General features: G+C 52.6%; 3 protein-coding genes across 5 annotated transcripts; 2 read left to right on the forward strand and 1 right to left on the reverse strand.

Moving 5' to 3' along the window:
• Positions 1–80: 80 nt before the first annotated feature.
• PRCC (proline rich mitotic checkpoint control factor) lies at positions 81–8692 on the forward strand. Its single transcript, XM_015884416.2, has 7 exons — positions 81–887; positions 3097–3144; positions 3543–4127; positions 5069–5164; positions 5983–6126; positions 6483–6548; positions 6992–8692. Exons 1-7 carry the CDS (start codon positions 375–377, stop codon positions 7076–7078), a joined length of 1539 nt encoding a protein of 512 aa, XP_015739902.1. The 5' UTR covers positions 81–374; the 3' UTR covers positions 7079–8692.
• Positions 8596–12905, reverse strand: SH2D2A (SH2 domain containing 2A). Its single transcript, XM_015884417.2, is given in 8 exon segments — positions 8596–9772; positions 9882–10301; positions 10552–10689; positions 10902–11067; positions 11148–11237; positions 11341–11677; positions 12263–12317; positions 12319–12905. Coding segments are annotated over 8 exon segments (1545 nt in total). The 5' UTR covers positions 12529–12905; the 3' UTR covers positions 8596–9643.
• LOC107324421 (death-associated protein kinase 2-like) lies at positions 12867–16378 on the forward strand. Of its 3 annotated transcripts, none has more exons than XM_015884419.2 (14): positions 12867–13155; positions 13528–13651; positions 13727–13767; positions 13904–13965; positions 14054–14275; positions 14363–14501; positions 14608–14737; positions 14906–14954; positions 15047–15073; positions 15177–15329; positions 15413–15473; positions 15551–15640; positions 15860–15943; positions 16054–16378. In XM_015884419.2, the coding sequence occupies exons 3-14, from the start codon at positions 13729–13731 to the stop codon at positions 16132–16134; spliced, it is 1137 nt and encodes a 378-aa protein (XP_015739905.1). In that variant the 5' UTR covers positions 12867–13155; positions 13528–13651; positions 13727–13728; the 3' UTR covers positions 16135–16378. The 3 variants fall into 3 exon arrangements, with proteins under 3 accessions (XP_015739905.1, XP_015739907.1, XP_032305073.1); XM_015884421.2 differs by having other exon boundaries at positions 15428–15473; XM_032449182.1 differs by having other exon boundaries at positions 13547–13651.
• Positions 16379–16650: the final 272 nt, after the last annotated feature.

Raw genomic sequence — 16650 nt, forward strand, 5'->3', positions numbered from 1 at the left:
TTCCCATGAAGCTTTGCGGCGGGGCGCGCTGGGAGGCGGGCGGCTGGCTGCGCGCGGGGCATACCGGGAATTGTAGTTCAGCGGGCCCGCCGCAGCGGCTGAGGGAGGGGGAGAGCGGCTGGCGGCCATTATCTGGGATCGGCGGCAGAGCGGAGTCGATCTCCCGGCTCTTCCAGCCTCTGGGCCGGGCTCTTTTGAGCCCCTATTGCCGTTGCTGGGCCGGGTGAGGCTGCCATGGTGCCGTAGCCTCGACCCATTCCTTCCTCTCCTCCCCGTTGTAAGCTCGGCGGCGTCGCGGCCTAGCTCGGATAACGCGGATCCTCGGCCTCGCGTAGCGGCTGCTGCCCGCTCAGGGTCGCCCTCCCCGGGTGGCCATGTCCCTTGTGGCCTACGCCAGCAGCGAGGAGGACAGCGAGGCGGAGGAGGCCGCGGATGAGGAGGTGGAAGCCCCCAGCACCCCGCCTCATGACTCCCCCATCCCCCAGCCTCAGGCCCGGGGGGGTCTTTTCGCCTCCCTTCCTCCCCCTAAAGCCTCCACTCTACCCCTGCCGCCCCCACAGGGAAGCGGCTTCCCCCTATTGCCTCCCCCTTCATTCCTTATGGGCCCACCGCCCGCTGCGAGGGGTTTCGGACCCCCACCGACCGCCCCTAGTCCGCCCCCCGGCCCTTCTGAGCCATCAGCCGGCAGTGGGGAGCAGCCCCGGCCTGGGGGACTCCTCCTGCCGCCCCCACGGAACGCTGTTAGCGTTGCTTCAACCCCCGGTTCATCCCCACCCGCTTCGGGCCCCACCGCTTTGCCCAGCACTGGAGGGCACCTGGGCCTCCCTAAGCCAAAGAAGAGGACGGAGCCGGTGAAGATTGTAGCCCCCGAGCTTCACCAGGGAAATGTGAGTATGGGATGAGATCCGCTGTGTGTGTGTGTTGGTCAGACCTGGAGCTCTGCTTTGTGCTCTCCAGGCATCATTAAGTTATGAAATATGGTCCTGTGTGCCTTGCCTGGGTGTCATGGTTGTGGCATCTGATCTATCCAGGCTGCCAACCCTAATCCTAAAGCACTTTGCAGAATTAAACTGAGATAAAAACCATGTTTATAACCGTTGTGCACCTGAATCCAGATGATCTACACCCTTATTTATAGCTGAAGTTGTTGTGTTGGCATTCTTAGGGGCATCCCAAGCAAGCCTTCATTTCTCTTCATTCTCTCCTTTCGTTTGCTTTGACATCTGTATTTATCCCTGACGTTGTATTGTTTGGTTGTCTGAAGGCTTCAGGTGTCCACCAGACCTATAGGAATTCACTTCCATCTCAACTTGTTTAGCTGATGCTTACCCCATGCCTTATGTGGTTCCTCAGCACCAATGCAAAGCCAAGCTGTGACTATCTCAAGGGAGATATGGGCCCTCATCCCCCTTCTTATCTCCCTGTGGACAACTACAGCACTGGAGGCAATCTGGAACCCATTGGTGACAATGAGACCTTCCTGTCAAAGGAAATCAGTCTTTTTCTTGGGAGGATTATGACAGTGCTGGGGTTCAGTTGGAGCTGCTGTGTGTCCCACATTGAGTGTTGTGATGCTATTCATGCTCCAGGGAGCTGCATTGTGAAGTTCGGGTCATTTCCATGGGGAAAAGCAGCTTGAGGGGAAAGGTTTCATAGTTATGGATTTATCAACAGTGCCAATGAATAGAGGTCTGCCAGCATCAAGGCCCATGGGAGACCATCCCCTGGTACCCACTTTTTGCTTACTCATTTCTTTACAGCACTTCATCATGCGAATATTCAGGCCCTTAGCATCTGTACTACTCTAACAACTGCAGAAATAAAAAGAGATTTTTATTCTTTTTCCTCCTTTATCCTTCCCCCCCCCCCTCTGTGTTCAGCAAATTGGCTTTGAACAGAGGCACTGCAGGTTGTAAAGAAGGTGAGAGAGAGAAGTCCCTGCGACAGAGCTGGTCCTGATGCTTCCTTCAAGCCTCTTTACCTGAGGCAGAATCCCCACTTCATCCTTTTCTCTTTACAGTCCCTTCTGTCCCTTTCATTTCCACCTGTGGAGTTGCTCCTGGACAGTCTCCTAAATACAGCGGTCTGGTTTTATTGCGACTCTGACTTGCATTTATTTACGTGTGTTCTTTTTTCTTTGTCCTGTTTTATAATTTAGATGGTAAACTGGCAGAAGACCTCGTTTCCTGTAATCTATTTAAAGTGCTCTGCAAAGCACTAAAATGATAAAGATATCAAGGGCCTTTTCTGATGGCAGAAATGACCAGACCTCACGCTCAAGTTTTTTAATGGATATTTAACAACTCCGTAGTTATTGTGAACAATTCCCTATTAATCTCCACAGTGAATTTTTACACCCTTTTGCTTTGTGTGGGTTTTGTGCTTCGCTTCTGTTAATGTGATGCTGTCTGTCTCTTTGAAAGGGGATTGCTGACCTTTTGCTGGGTGGTTTTGTGTTCTTCGCCTCGCTGTAGGTTTATTTGCCTGTGACTCCATTGAGAGCCAGCAGCTCAGATGCTTTAAGTGCTCATTTCTGGCCAATATGTGGAGTATCTCTGCCCACCCACTTTGCTTTAGAGCAACGTTAAAAAGCCACCTTGAAAACTGGGAGTTTTGGATGAGTGAACCTTTTCTTGTCCCATAAGTTGGATTAATGAACTCAAGCTGGAGATTATTTTTTGATTGCGGATGTATTGCTCTGATGAGATTATAAGAGGTAATGCTGACTTGTTTGCAAAGCTTCAGTTTTTACAGTGGAATGCAGCTTATTTTCTACCTCTGTTCAAACCACAGCAGGCGCAGCTGCTGCTAAACACAGTGGCAGGTACTACAGCCCCGCTTGCTACGGGCAGCTCAGTGATCTCCCATATCTCTCTTATCTCTTCTTGTCCTGACATTGATGCATCAGCAAGGCTGTGAAAGAGCCTGACCACAGCCCACTGTTGCTTTCACTGTGGCTCTTGGCAGGCTAAACCCAGCCCTGCAGCGCTGTGATCCTCTGCTGCTTCAAGCTGAAAATTACCAAGTTGACAAGTGGGGGTGGTTGTTGTTTTTTTGCTATCTCAAGTTGTGCTAAGCTCTGTTTTTCTTTCTCAGTCAGATTCAGAGGAAGATGAACCAGCAACGAAGAAAAATACTCTTCAGGTGAGTATCTGGTATATTGAATGAAATGAGTTGCACAGGAAATCAGCATGTGATAGACGTTGAGTTTCTGCTATTGTAAACCCGTTTAGCGCACAGCTTTCAGAGTATATGGGGTGTCAATTCATTTTTGGGGAGAAATCTCTGGAAAAAATATATTAGTGTGAGAAATGGATGGGTATTTGCAAGTACCAGTTTTCCTTTAAGAGTCTCACCAGCCTTTCGTGCAAGAAAGCCCTTCAGCATGTTGGAATTGGTGAGCAATTGTGCTGAGCAATGGGAAACCCATTAGTACTGTTAGAATTGGAAGAGATAACTGGCAGGGAGTCAGGGGAAACTAAATGGTCTTGCTCATTTCTCTTTATTTCTGTGAACCGTTTGCCCTGCATGAAACTCACCAGGGACGTGGAGAGGGCTCTGGCTTGTCTGCTTTGCTTCCTCAACCCAAAAACTTGACGGTGAAAGAGACCAATCGGTTACTTTTACCCTACGCTTTCTCGAGGAAAGCAGCTGACAACGCCTCCGAGTCAAAGCCTGCCAAGGCCCCGACCTCATCTTCCAAAACAAAACCTTCATCTAAGCCGGCCGTAGCCACAACTCCTTCTCCCTCTGCTATCAAAGCTGCTGCGAAGAGCGCTGCCCTCCAGGTAACCAAGCAGATTACACAGGAGGAGGACGACAGCGACGAAGAGGTTGAGCCAGAGAACTACTTCTCCTTGTCCGACAGGAGCGAGCCCAGCGTTGTTGCTGCTGAGACGTTCATGTACTCAGCCCCGACGGTGTTGGAGGAGCCACCACCTGGGACGGAGCCGGAGCCACAGTTCCAAGATGCTGCTGCTAATGCCCCTTTGGAGTTCAAGACCGGTGTGGGTTCCAGCACTGCTCAGCACAGCTGGGTGCCTAAATCCGGAGAAGACTACGACAGTCAGCCTTATGGCCAATTCCCTGCTTATGGTGATGCCAGCGGGACTGATGCGTATTATCAGGTGTGTCTGGAATGTGAGGGGGGCTTCACATTGGTTAGCGAAGCAAGTTGTGGATGGTGGAGCTCCAACCTGAGCTCTCTGGAATGAGGAGCAGAGATTCACAGCACCTCTCCTATGAAGAAAGGTTGAGGGAACTGGACTTGTTTAGCTTGGAGAAGAGAAGGCTTTGGGAGAGATCTCATTGTGGCCTTCCAGTACTTGAAGGGAGGAATGGCTGGTTTACCAGGGTGGATAGTGATAGGACAAGGGGGAATGGTTTTAAACTGAGATAAGGGAGGTTTGAATTAGATATTAAGAGGAGGTTTTTCACCCAGAGGGTGGTGACGCACTGGAACAGGTTGCCCAAGGTGGTTGTGGATGCCCTGTCCCTGGAGGCATTCAAGACCAGGTTGGATGTGGCTCTGGGCAGCCTGGTCTGGTGGTTGATGACCCCGCATATAGCAGGGGGTTGAAATCAGATGATCTTTGAGGTCCTTTTCAACCCAGGCCATTCTATGATTCATTCTGTGATAATACAACCAGGTTCTTCTGGCATGAGAGCCATAGAAGCTCTTTGTGGGATAAATGTTTAATGGCTGCACTCATTGTAAAATACCCTGACAGAACTGTCCCTAATCTTGTCAAGGTGCAGAACCAGAGAGTGCCAGAGCTGGTATATGAAGCCAGGTTGTTGGTAGCAATTCAATAGAGCTGAGTTGCTATTGGGAAAAAATGCCCTGTACTCTTCAGTAGTGCCAGGGTAATGAGGTGTAATTAATGACTGCTTCCATCAGCCTTGTGAGGAGGTGCGTGTGTAATGCACTGCGCCTGGCTGAGAGAACAGCAACTCCCAGGGTGAGGTACAGGATTCAGATCCATCTCTGGGCCTCTGTGTATGTTTTCCCTTGGATCCATTGTACTTTACTGCAATGATGATGAACTGGTTTTCCTTTTGCTCACAGGATTACTACAGCAGTGGGTACTACCAGGAGATGGAACCAGCGCAGGCACCGCCGCAGGAGATGAGCACCGACTCCTCCTTCCTAGACGATGAAGCGGTTGGCACTTATACTATCTATCCCACTATGGAGTTTGCATTTAAGCTCTGCTAGAACATAGGACCTGCTTGGCAGCCTCGGTCCTGACCCTCCATCACGACCCATGCTCCATGCCAAGTTGGACCAGATTGTTGTTCCGTGGGGTCTAGTGCTGTGCTGTGGAGACATGCAGTGTCCTTCCAGCAATATGTTGGGCTACTGCTCCTGATGGATTTGCTTGCTGTATAAGTAGGTGATGCTTGTTATTCCCACCTAGCCCAATCTTGTTTTGTTAGGACTGTGTAGGGCAGGCAAGGTACCTCGGTAGGACATTCGTATTCTTTCTTGGTACCTCCTCTAGCACAGCAGTGGACTTCCCACATTGTTGAAACGCTCAAGAGCTGTAGCTCAAAAATCTGTTTAAAAAGAAGCAAAACCACCTCTCACTGCAGAAGATGGCTCATCTGGTGCTGACTTCCTTTGAGGAACTTCTGCTTTTGAGATCTCAGTTATGGAAGATGGATATGTTAGCAGCTGAACTTGAGGTGCTTTCCTAGCGCTTAAAATGAGGAGGCTGAGGGTCTTCTCATGAACAAGAGATAAATGTTGTTTTTCCCTCTGTGCAGGAAAAAGGTTATAATCTTAATGTTAGGGTACTCTGCTCTATAGCAAAGCAGAACTATACTAAAGAAAATATTCCTCATTGGAAAGATGTATGGTAGTGTGGCCTGTCCCACTCTAGGGGAGCAAAGAGGGGCTCATCCTCCAGCTACCTTTATTTGTTTCAGGTTGGTGTGTGCTGTTGGTGTAACTCCAGTCGTTTCTGTCCTTCTTTTCAGTTCAAACGGCTGCAAGGCAAGCGAAATCGGGGGAGAGAAGAAATCAATTTTGTGGATATCAAGGGTGACGATCAGCTGAGTGGAGCCCAGCAGTGGTTGACCAAGTCCTTAACAGAGGAAAAAACAATGAAATCTTTCAGCAAGGTACGGGCAGGATGCAAGGAGTGCTAACTGGGGTTTTGGAGACCTCTGTTCAGTTCCTGTTTCAGCTACAGCTGGAGCTGTTCTAGAGGCACTGCAATCACTGCTGTAGGGGGAACACGGACCCTTTTCTTTTGTGTTGTAAAAGTAATTATACATAAGAGAATAGCAGGGCTTCTCACAACACAGTACGGGTGGTAAAGACCAGCCAGGAGTTGCTTCGGCCTGAGGAAATCTGCCCACAACCTTAATGTGAAACAAATGCTCCTTGAGCTGGCTTTGTGCAGGCTCTTGTCTTGTTTTGCTGTCTGGGTCAGCATCTTTCTGTCTTTAGCAGTTTATCTGATGTTGTTTTCTAGAAAAAAGGAGATCAGCCCACAGGACAGCAAAGGAGGAAACACCAGATCACATATCTGATCCATCAGGTGAGTGCTCTTCCTTTAGCATGGAAACCAACACAGATAGAATTGAGAGAACCTCATGGCATCGCCCTTTTGGCTCTCAGGATTCAGAGCTTTCAGCTTGGTTTTTGCTCTGCTTCACCCTACCCCTTGCAGCCAGCTCCAGTGCATGTGTGCTTGTGTTTGGTTATGAGGCTCATTGCCTCCTGTCTAATTCCGCGTGGCTGCAGTGTGGTTGGTAAGCATCTGCTGAGAGCGACCCACAAAAGAAGCTGTGTTTCAGCATAAATGAAATGCCTGTGCATCCCAATTAATTCAGGCCTCTGTCAAGATAATTGTGCTAGCTCCTGTAACGAGCCTTCTAGCTGAAGCACGCTGTAATCCCCGTCAGCAGGGGCAGAGGAGGGTAAAATACTGCTGACTCAGTTGAGCAGCAGCTCTGATGCTAATCTTCTCCGTTTCTGCAGGCAAAGGAAAGAGAACTGGAACTAAAAAACACATGGTCTGAAAACAAGCTCAGTCGACGTCAGACTCAAGCCAAATACGGATTCTAACACCTCCGTCCCATGTTTTGGATCTTGTCCCAGGTGACTTACTGTGTCAGACCTCTCCTGGCCCTCAGAGACCGGCTGGGCTGGCGTTGAGTGCTGTCTGTTCGGTGGGTGGGAGGATATTGCACTCCCCCATCAGGAAAAAGGGTTCCTGTGAACCGTTCCTGTAACTCCACCTGTAATCGTTCCCCCCCTCCCTAACAAACAATAACGTGGAAGGTTCAAATCAGGTCTGTTCTGTACAGCCAGCGACAGTCCCAGGGCAGCTGCAGGAGCTGTGCCTGGTGCAAGGCTTGGAGCTGCTGTCCTGTAGGTGCAGGGCCGTGTGTCTGAAGCAGCCTCGTCACTGGAACCTGAGGCAGAGTCTCAATAAACTTCCATGTCCCACTTTGCTCCTTCCTCGGACTCGCTGTACATCAAGAGTGTCATTTTTTTCTCTTTTCCCATTCAAAAAGACACTTCCAAGAGCGATCCTGTTTGTTGTTTTTCCTTTCGGTTGTTGTTTTAAATGAGACATGGTCATGGCTGTTTAATTTTGGCTGAGTAAATCCCGTGCTCCTCTCACACCAGCAGTGGATTTTTATGTTTATTTTTGCTTGTGTGCATGTGGCCAAGTAATTGTTTTTGCTCTTGGCTACACCAGCCTGTCCCATCTCAAACCATGCTGAGGGGAAGCTCGTTGTGCTTTTTTGTTTCAAAGGAGAAGCAGAGGGACAGAGCTTGGAACAGAAGTGAAAATACTGCAGTGTTGAGTGCAGAAAGCAATGAGGACCTCAGCCAGCACAAGCTGCTGCTGAGAACCTTTGGGTATATCTGATGGTTTGTGTGTGTACATTGCTCCCCTTTTCCCCTTCTTCCTCCTCTCTCTGACCGACAGTGCTGTAACAATCTGATCTCTGTGCTTATTGAACTGAGTATCCCAGTTACCTGGGAGCAGATGCAGTGAAAGCTGCCTACTGTACATTTATTTTTCCAGCTTTTTAGCTTGTTTGTATGAATTTTCGTTTCCTATAAAGGCATCACATCTGTTTTAAGTGTTAACATTACCCTCTGGGCTGGGAAGAGGAGAAAGTTTCCAGCCTTAACTCCTTGAGAATTAAATTGATTTAAAGTATTAGGTCTAGGTGGTGTAACAGCAAATCATGTGCAGCCTCACCAACCCGACCCGTGAATCTTTAGCCAAATCTCTATGGCCTCTCTTAGCTCATTGTTCACCTCTGTGTGATGCTGAAAGGAGCAGGGAGCGGGTCTGGTTCTTTAAACTCACATTCCCAACACTAAAGGTTTGTATTTGTTGTAACTGCAGCTAAAACAGCTAATAGTGGTTACTCCATTTAGTTAAGACTCCGTGAGGTTGTTTTTCTCCCATTGCCTGTTAAATAAGGAGCCGAGAAAACAAACCCCCAATGAATGAATTTGTTTCTTAGAATGTTTTAAAAGAGGAAATGTAACTTCTAGTTTAGTTTCCTGAATGTTTTAGTACTTTGCAGAGCCAAGTTTGAGTATCCAAATGACCAAAATAAAGTTACTGTTGAGTAATTTATTCATATCTTATATGTACAGTGAAATCCTCTGACAAGAGATTTGATAAAGGAATAAACTTTTAAATGAACCGAATCGCAGCTGTTTGCAGTGTGAGGTACAAGGTGAGGATCGTGGGTTGGGTTCTGCTGTGCTGCTGTTGGGTTCATTGCCCTTCTGCTGTGTGTCCAGTGAGGGTTAAGTGTCTTGAATGTGGGGTGGCAGCACCTGGATGGCTTCTCCCCACTGCAGCGTTGTGGCTTTGAGCTCTTCTAGCTTCATCTTTCCATTCCCTTTGAGGGACTGAATGCAGCTTGCGTGTTTATTTTTGCCTTTTCAATCTGTAATTGCTCGTTTTTAACACTAGAGGGGACTTAGGAGGATGGCAATCACTGCTGACTTTTGCTCTGCTTTTAGCCATTTATGAGCAACCACGTGAAGGCTCGTGAAAAAAACGGAAGCGATTTTCTTAGAGGTAGAAGCACAAACCTCTGTTCTCCTTTTCAGTCCTTTTTGAAGCTCCAAATTTGGGTCTCTGGCTGCTCTCACACGCTTTCCCTTCTGTTGTGGCTGTGTGCACCGGGACTGATGAGAACCACACTCAGTGTCATCCTCATCTTCTGTTCTTTGGTGCTGCTCTGTGCTTGGTGGGTGAGAAAGCAGGCAGATCTCAAGGCATGTATTGGCAGGACAAGGCTTGTTCAAGCAGCCAACGAATGCTGCATGGATGGCACCAGCCCTGCCCGAAACCCATCTGGTTCTGCTCTAATAGCCTTTTCCTCCACCCTGATTCTATTCATAGCAATCTCTTTCTGCGAAGATAAATTAAATCCGTTCTTCCTCCATCCCCTTTGAACAGAGCTTGGGAAAGAGGCAACCGTGCCAGGAAAGGCGTGCGAAAACCCAGCGCAGAGATGATGGATGCTGCTGTTATGCCTTGAACTGCCTCCAAGGTCCAAGGGTCTCCCTCTGCCCTGCAAGAGCAGAGCAGGCAAACCTTGTGCCAACAAGAGGCTGGGCATTGCTGTGGCCATACCTGTATTGCCTTTAGAGGTGGCCTCTAGGAACCTGCTCGTAAATATTCTCTTGGGCTGTGGCTTGCTTGGTCCTTCTCATCCTCAAGCTGTACACGGGGTCATCAAACTCCAGTGCTGAGTTCATTTGGAGTGGTGGAATCTATGGGAAACAGGGAAACACTGTTTGAGATGGTGCTGGATGAGGGCTAGGCTGGAAAGCCTGGTCCTACAAAGTGCTTGTGCCCTATAGGAAATGCATTGAAACACACCTCTGGGGTCGGCCGGGGGGCTGCTCTCTGCATGGTGCCTGCAGTGGGAGTTGCTGGCAGCTGCCTTCTATGGAAGCCTTGGCTGGAGAGGCTGCGGGACAACCGGCGCCGTAGAAACATGGTAGGGGTCAGAATGGATCCAGGACCCCGTGTGCCCCGGCTGGGTGGCTCCTGCCGGGTTGTAGCCACCTCTGCATAGATGTTTGCTTCAGGGCTGGGATTGGAGCCCCAGCCCATAGCATAGAAGGGAATGGGCTCCACAGGCAGCGCTGCACCCTCGTGGGGCTCTGCATAGGTGTGGAAGCGCATGAGCTGTTGGTACTTGGCATCAAGCATCTCAGTGGGGGTGGCTTCGTGGTGTGTCTGCATGGAGGAGCTGTTGGTTTCTGCTCCTTTGCTGTTGGCAGGGCTGCGTGGTCCCTGGGTGGACACAGAGGAGCTGACCTTAGCAGGATATAGCAGAGGGATGCTGGGGGCAGTGTGGAGATGGGGCTGATCCCAATGGACCAGCAGCATCCCCATCCCAATGGACCAGCAGCATTCCTACCCCAGCTGCATCCCCCATGGACCACCAGCATCCCTACTCCATCAGTTTCCCTTCCTTCCTCTTGCATTTGCTCAGTTCAATCTGCCCTGGGAAGCACCTCTGTGCCCCTGGCCCTGCCTTTACCTCCTCGTTGCCACTCTCTGCTGCTTGCCCATCTCCTGGCACCCGTTTCGCTATGGTGCTGTATTCTGGGTGGTTTGCTGGTGCCTTGCAGGATGCAGAGCTGCTATCTGGGGTGTGCATCCCTCCACGAGCCTTGTCCTGCAGAGTGCATAGGGTGAAAGGAGGGGGGTCAACCCTAGAGTGATGCTTTGTGCCAACCCTAGATGTGATGCTCTGATATATCCCTGGCCTGGATTCCCTGATTTCCCTAGAGAAAGCAGCCCCAATGAAGCAGGAAAGCTGCTGCTCCTCCCACATCCTGCTGGGGGCTAACGAAGCAGCTAATTGCTACAATAAAAAGGAGTGCTTACCTGTCCCCATGGCACAGTCAGCAGCTCTCCATAGGGTGGGATGGGAACGTGGGTGTAGTGCTGCAGCAACTCAGCCAGCTCAGGGTGAGCACTGTGCTCACCCAGGATCACATAATGCCCATTGGGCAGCTGGTCCAGCACAAAGTGCCGGCAGCGCTCTCTACCCCTATAGGGGAGGAGAAAGGGGTTGGTGGTGGCACAGCATGGGGTTGAGCGTATCCATACCCCTGGGCTGAGCTCCCTCACCTGTAGGATAACACGAAGCCCACCGTGCTCTCACTGAAGCGTATCAGGAAGCAACCCAGTGGCTCATTCTGCAGCATCTTCTCCGTATCCCTGCAGGAAGAAGGGATCCCAGGGCTTCACCCATATGTGATGGGTACACAGGACCACCTCTATAACCACCTCTATAACCACCCCTATAGGACTCCTTGCTTACCTACGACTGATGAAGCCGTGGAACCAAGCTGGCAGATTCCCTGCAGCTCGCAGCCGATGCGCTTGTGTCTGCTCAAACCACAGCTTGGTACGTGCCCTTAGGGATGCTGCAACCCCCCCAGGCTGGGAGCAGCCCTGCAGCACATGGCAGGGAGCGATGGGGGGCTGGGGACCCTCCATTGCCCCCTGTCCCCCCCTGCTGTGTGCATCACACTGCTCTATAATACTCTGGGGCTGCAGCAGGGTTGTGCCATGTCCTGGCTGGATGTTGCCTGCCTTGTCTTCAGCGATGCATTTGAAGGTGATGAAGAGGGGCTGGGTGTCATCCATGGAGCCACCTGTTGCAAAAAGGAGTGGGTTGTGGGTCCTAGCAGCCCCCTATGCTGCCCCATAGGGTGCTGTTCTTCGCCCTTTTTCTTCCCAATCACCTTCATGGTGCTGCTGGGAACCCAAAGCTCCGGTAAGAACTAACCCTGTGTGTAACAAGGGCTCTATGTACACGCAGGGTTCATCTAAGTGCCGCCAACGCTCGGCCAAACAAAGTTAATCCTGAGCAGATGCTCGAGGGGGTGGAAGCGGCCACACCGTGTCACAGCTCTGAGTCACCAGGACCGGACCGAGCTCGTCCAAACTGGGGTCCTGGAAGGCCCAGAGCACTGGGATGCGACCTTAAAACAGCATTGAGAAAACCTGGGTGCTGCGTGCACACAGAATGGTCTCACATCCAAAGAGGCACTAAAAAGACCCACCAAAACCACAGCAAGGAGCTGAGCACCGAGTCCTGCTCCCTTTGTCCTCCATCATCACCCATCATGGGGACAACCCCTCCATGCCCCTCTTCCAGTCTTTTCTTCCTGATCTTTATTGCTCCCACCTCGACTCTCAGACCCATAGGACACCCCCAGCCCACTCCCAACCCTCACCTCTACCTCCACCGGGACCTGGGGGCCGTGGGGTGGGCAGCGCTGGTGCTGCTTTGCAGCACGGTGATGGGCAGGAAGCAGCGAGCTGCATCTTGGGGCCACGTCACGGAACAACAGCGAGGGCTGCGGGTGGCACCGTGGGAGAGTCTCTTTGCCCTCCTTCCCTTTACCCTGAGCACATTCAGCTGCTGATGGTCGTAAAGCAAAGCAAGCGTTACCTGGTTGCAAGGGGTGAAGCTGGTGCTTGCTGTGCCAACAAGATGCATTGCAGCTGGGGATGCAGGGCTGGCTGGGTTCTGTGCTCTGTGCACCCACAAAACCTCTTTGTCCCATCTGCACCACTATTTCTTGCACAGAGCCCAACCTGTAGCTGCATTGGAGCCAGGTTACAGCCCTTTATACACCTGCAGTGGGGACAGAGCACCCTCAGCCCCATGGCGTGGTACCCCCCTGGCTTTCTCCACCTTAAGAAACCTGTTCCTCCTCTCTGCCCTCACACCCTGCACAGTTTCCCCTCCGGGCAGCAAGGTTACACTATTTCTATCGGTGGTCAGGCAGGTTTCCTGTTTGTAACACTGGAGCTCACGGCTGCTGTGGACGGAGCAGCTACAGCCCTAGAGCTTCTCCTTAAGGATGTGACCCTACAAGGCCTCTCCCAGCCCCTGTACAGCTGTCCGGGCGGGGACAGCGTGGGGGGATTTCTCACGAGACCTTGGAATCAGACGCTTCAGCTCTTGGCGTTTCCTGCTGTTTTTCCCTCTGCTGCTGCCCAACTGATCCCAGGAATCACAACAGCTTCTAGGAAACCCAGAGCTCAGCAGCAGCGGCACGGAGCAGAGAGTGGCACCGTCCCACTAAGGCTCATCATCCCCATCTCCAAAGCTAAAAGAGAGGTAAGGATGCCGCAAGCTGGGGGTGCACAGCAAAGCCCTGCATGGGGGACCACGGTGCCTTGGGGATAATGGTGTTGTTATCACTACAAAAGCTGGTTCAGACCCCCCCAGGGCCCCCATGGTGCTGCCTACATAGATCTGAGGCTGTGTAGTGCCTGGCTGGGTGCCCGTGCTGCCCGGGGGTGGCACAGGGTTGTCACCATGCAGAACAACCATCCACGGGGCTGGCAGTGCTGGGAGCAAGAAGAGCTTGAAGGGGGAAGGCTGGGGGTGAGGCTCTGGGTTGGAGACAGCTCTGCTTGGCCATGGATGGGGACAGCCTTGCACAAAGCTTCCATGTCTCGTGCTCTCTCATTGTGTTCCCTTATCGAGGTGTTTTTTCCTGCTGGAGGGGGACCCTGCCTCTTGCATTGAGTGCTGCCCACCAGCACAGCACACCCGGCCACACACCCTGCCTCTGTTTCCCTCATTGCTTGGGAGCTGCGCCATCAGTGTGGTGAGTCTGGGGGGGCAAGGGGGGCTCTTCTTGGCCCTGCTGCCCCTTTCCCATCCCCTCTATTTGTCTTTGCAGCAATGGCTGAGGATGGCGGGGCTGCCTCTGACAGCCCCCAGGTGAGAGCAATGGGAGGGATCCAGGGGGTGCAAACTGGGTGTGGAGGGGCAGGAGACACCAATGAACCCCTTGCAACGTGCACCAGGGGGATGTGGTGCCCCCATGGGGCTAAGCTGGGTCTATGCTCTCCTGCAGGCTGTCACCCTGAGTGCACGCAGTGTGGAGGACTTGTATGAGCTGCTGGAGACGCTGGGCAGGTGAATAGGGTGGTGTGGGGTGTGCCAAGTAGTGGCACTACATCTGTACCCCCCTCTCTATCCCCATGTTCCCTGTGTTCCATCACAGCGGGCACTTTGGAGTAGTAAAGCGATGCCGGGAGCGCAGCACCGGTGCTTTTTATGCTGCCAAGTTTGTGAAGACACGGCGATGCCGGGGCAGCCGACGAGGCCTGGAGAGGGTGCAGGTAGAGAAGGAGGTGGCCATCCTGCGGGACCTACAGCATCCCAACATCATGCAGCTGCACGATCTCTTCACCTGCAGAGCTGAGATGGTGCTGGTGTTGGAACTGTGAGTGGGGTCCTGGGGTTGGATGGTGGGGGGATACTGATGTTTTGCAGCCCCCAAGCCCCTCCCCAGCATTGCCCTGCTGTGCAGGATGCGTGGTGGGGAACTCTTTGACTTCATTGCGGAGAAGGAGATGCTGTCAGAGGAAGAGGCCATTGAGTTCCTGGAGCAGATCTTGCTTGGAGTGCAGTACCTTCATGGGCGCCGCATCGCCCACTTTGACCTCAAGGTGCCTGTGCAGGTCCCTGACTGATCTGGGCTGCCCCCACTGTCCTATGATCCTACATAAGGGTGGTTTTGGGGTATTTTATTGCTCCTCACCCTCCCCCCTGCAGCCCGAGAACATCATGCTGCAGGAGAAGGATGTTCCCAAGCCCCAAATCAAGATCATTGACTTCGGCCTGGCCCAGAAGCTGGAGGATGGTGTCACCTTCAAAAGCCTCTGTGGGACCCCCCAGTACATTGGTATGGAGCTCCTGGCTCAGCTGGGTGGGCAGCGGGACCCCTGGAACCCCAGATATAAGGGGCAGACAAGAGCTTCACTGAGAGGGGGACCTTCATGATGGGGATATATTGGGGTGCCCGTGTGGTGCTCCCCCCTGACATGCCCCCCCATTTTGCCTTCACCCTTAGCTCCCGAAGTGATCAACTATGAACCACTGAGCTCCGCCACCGACATGTGGTGAGAAGAAGGACAGGGATCTCAGGGGGACCCACGGTGCCGCTGTGGGGACCCCCAGAGGACAGCCCTGACTCCCACCCTCTGTCTTGCAGGAGCATCGGGGTCATCACCTACATCCTGTGAGTAGGGGTGAGGGGGAAATGCATCCAGGGGAAACTGAGGCACAGGGGGGCAGCGTGGCAGGGCCATCTCTGGTGCTCATGCTCCCTCATGTCCCCACAGGCTCAGCGGCTTGTCCCCTTTCCAGGGTGAGACAGATGCTGAGACCCTCTCCAACGTCCTGGAGGGCACCTATGAGTTTGAGGAACGTTATTTCAGTGACACCTCTGAGTTGGCCAAGGACTTCATCCAGAAGCTGTTGGTGAAGGAGCCTCAGTGGGTGCCACCCCTGTTTATGTCCCAGTCCTTGGGGGTCCTTATCCCCATCCTTAGGTGTCCCCAGATCCCCACCATCACAGCTCTGTCTATTGCAGGGAGCGAATGACCGCATCTGAGTGCCTTGTGCATCCTTGGATTAAGGTGAGATAAAAGGGGGGAACGTAGCTGAGGGATTTGGAATGGGATGCAGTGATGATGCTACAGCATCATCCCTCCAGCCCCTGAGCAGGAAACAGGCAGCAAAACGGAGCCGTTCCTCCATCAACATGAAAAACTTCCGCAAGTTCAACGCCAGGAGGAAGTGGAAGGTGAATGAAGGGGAGGGACAACGGGGTGAGGGATGGAGATGGCGATATGAGGGATCCCACCACCTTTGGGTGCTTGGGTGATGCCATAGTGTTCCACTCCAGGGCTGGGTGCCTTTGGGCAGGGGACCATGGTGGGGTCTGTGCCCTGGTATTGCTGTCTGGGGGTGGGTATGGAGGGGAGACCCCAACCTATAGACCCCTTCCTTGCTGCTCCCCCAGCTCTCCTACAACATGGTATCTGCCTGCAACCGGCTGTGCCGCATGCGGCTGCTCTGCAGCCCCAGGACGGAGGATGAGGAGCTGGTGAGATGCTGAGGGTTCATACCAAATACTGGGGGGCTGTGCCATGGGATGCCCCTCTCTGGGGGGGCCCATGATATTGTCCTTGCCATTCAACCCCTCTGTACCCCCAGCGCTGCTGTGAGAGTGACCAGGAGGAGGAAGGCAGCCGCCCTGTGATGCTGCTCCGCCGACGTAGGAGCAGCTGCTCCTGAGACCCTCCACTGGGTTGGGGGCAGCAAAGTGGGGCCATCCCACAAGAGGAACCTCCAGACCCCACTTTGCCCCCAGCAGATGTGAGCACCCGGGTGCTGGAGCTGCTGCTCCCAGTGCTGCTGTGCTGAGGGTCACTGGGGCAGAGCCAGGGGCACTGCTGTGCTCTCCAGGTATCCCCTCACCTGTGGGTTCTGCCCTTCCCTTGGTTCTAATTCAAGAAATAAATGTGCCCCTATCCTTGTATCCTGGGTGCTGAGCAGAGCAATTTCCTCCCCTTCCTCATCCTCATCCTCCTCCTCTTCCTTTACCTTCTCTTCTTCCTCCTCTTCGCTCCTTTGTCCCCTGGAATTGACCCCTCTCTGGTTCTCCCTGGGTATATCTGCACCCTTGAATCCACCCCACAATACCCACACCTGCAGAAAGCAAAGCACAGAGCATCATCCTGAGCAACGCAGGGTCTGGGGGGCATTTCCCACCTATAGACCCCCTCCAACCCTACTGTACTTGGGGCCGCC

Source organism: Coturnix japonica, chromosome 25 (assembly GCF_001577835.2).
Source record: "Coturnix japonica isolate 7356 chromosome 25, Coturnix japonica 2.1, whole genome shotgun sequence".
Classification (NCBI taxonomy): Eukaryota; Metazoa; Chordata; class Aves; order Galliformes; family Phasianidae; genus Coturnix; species Coturnix japonica.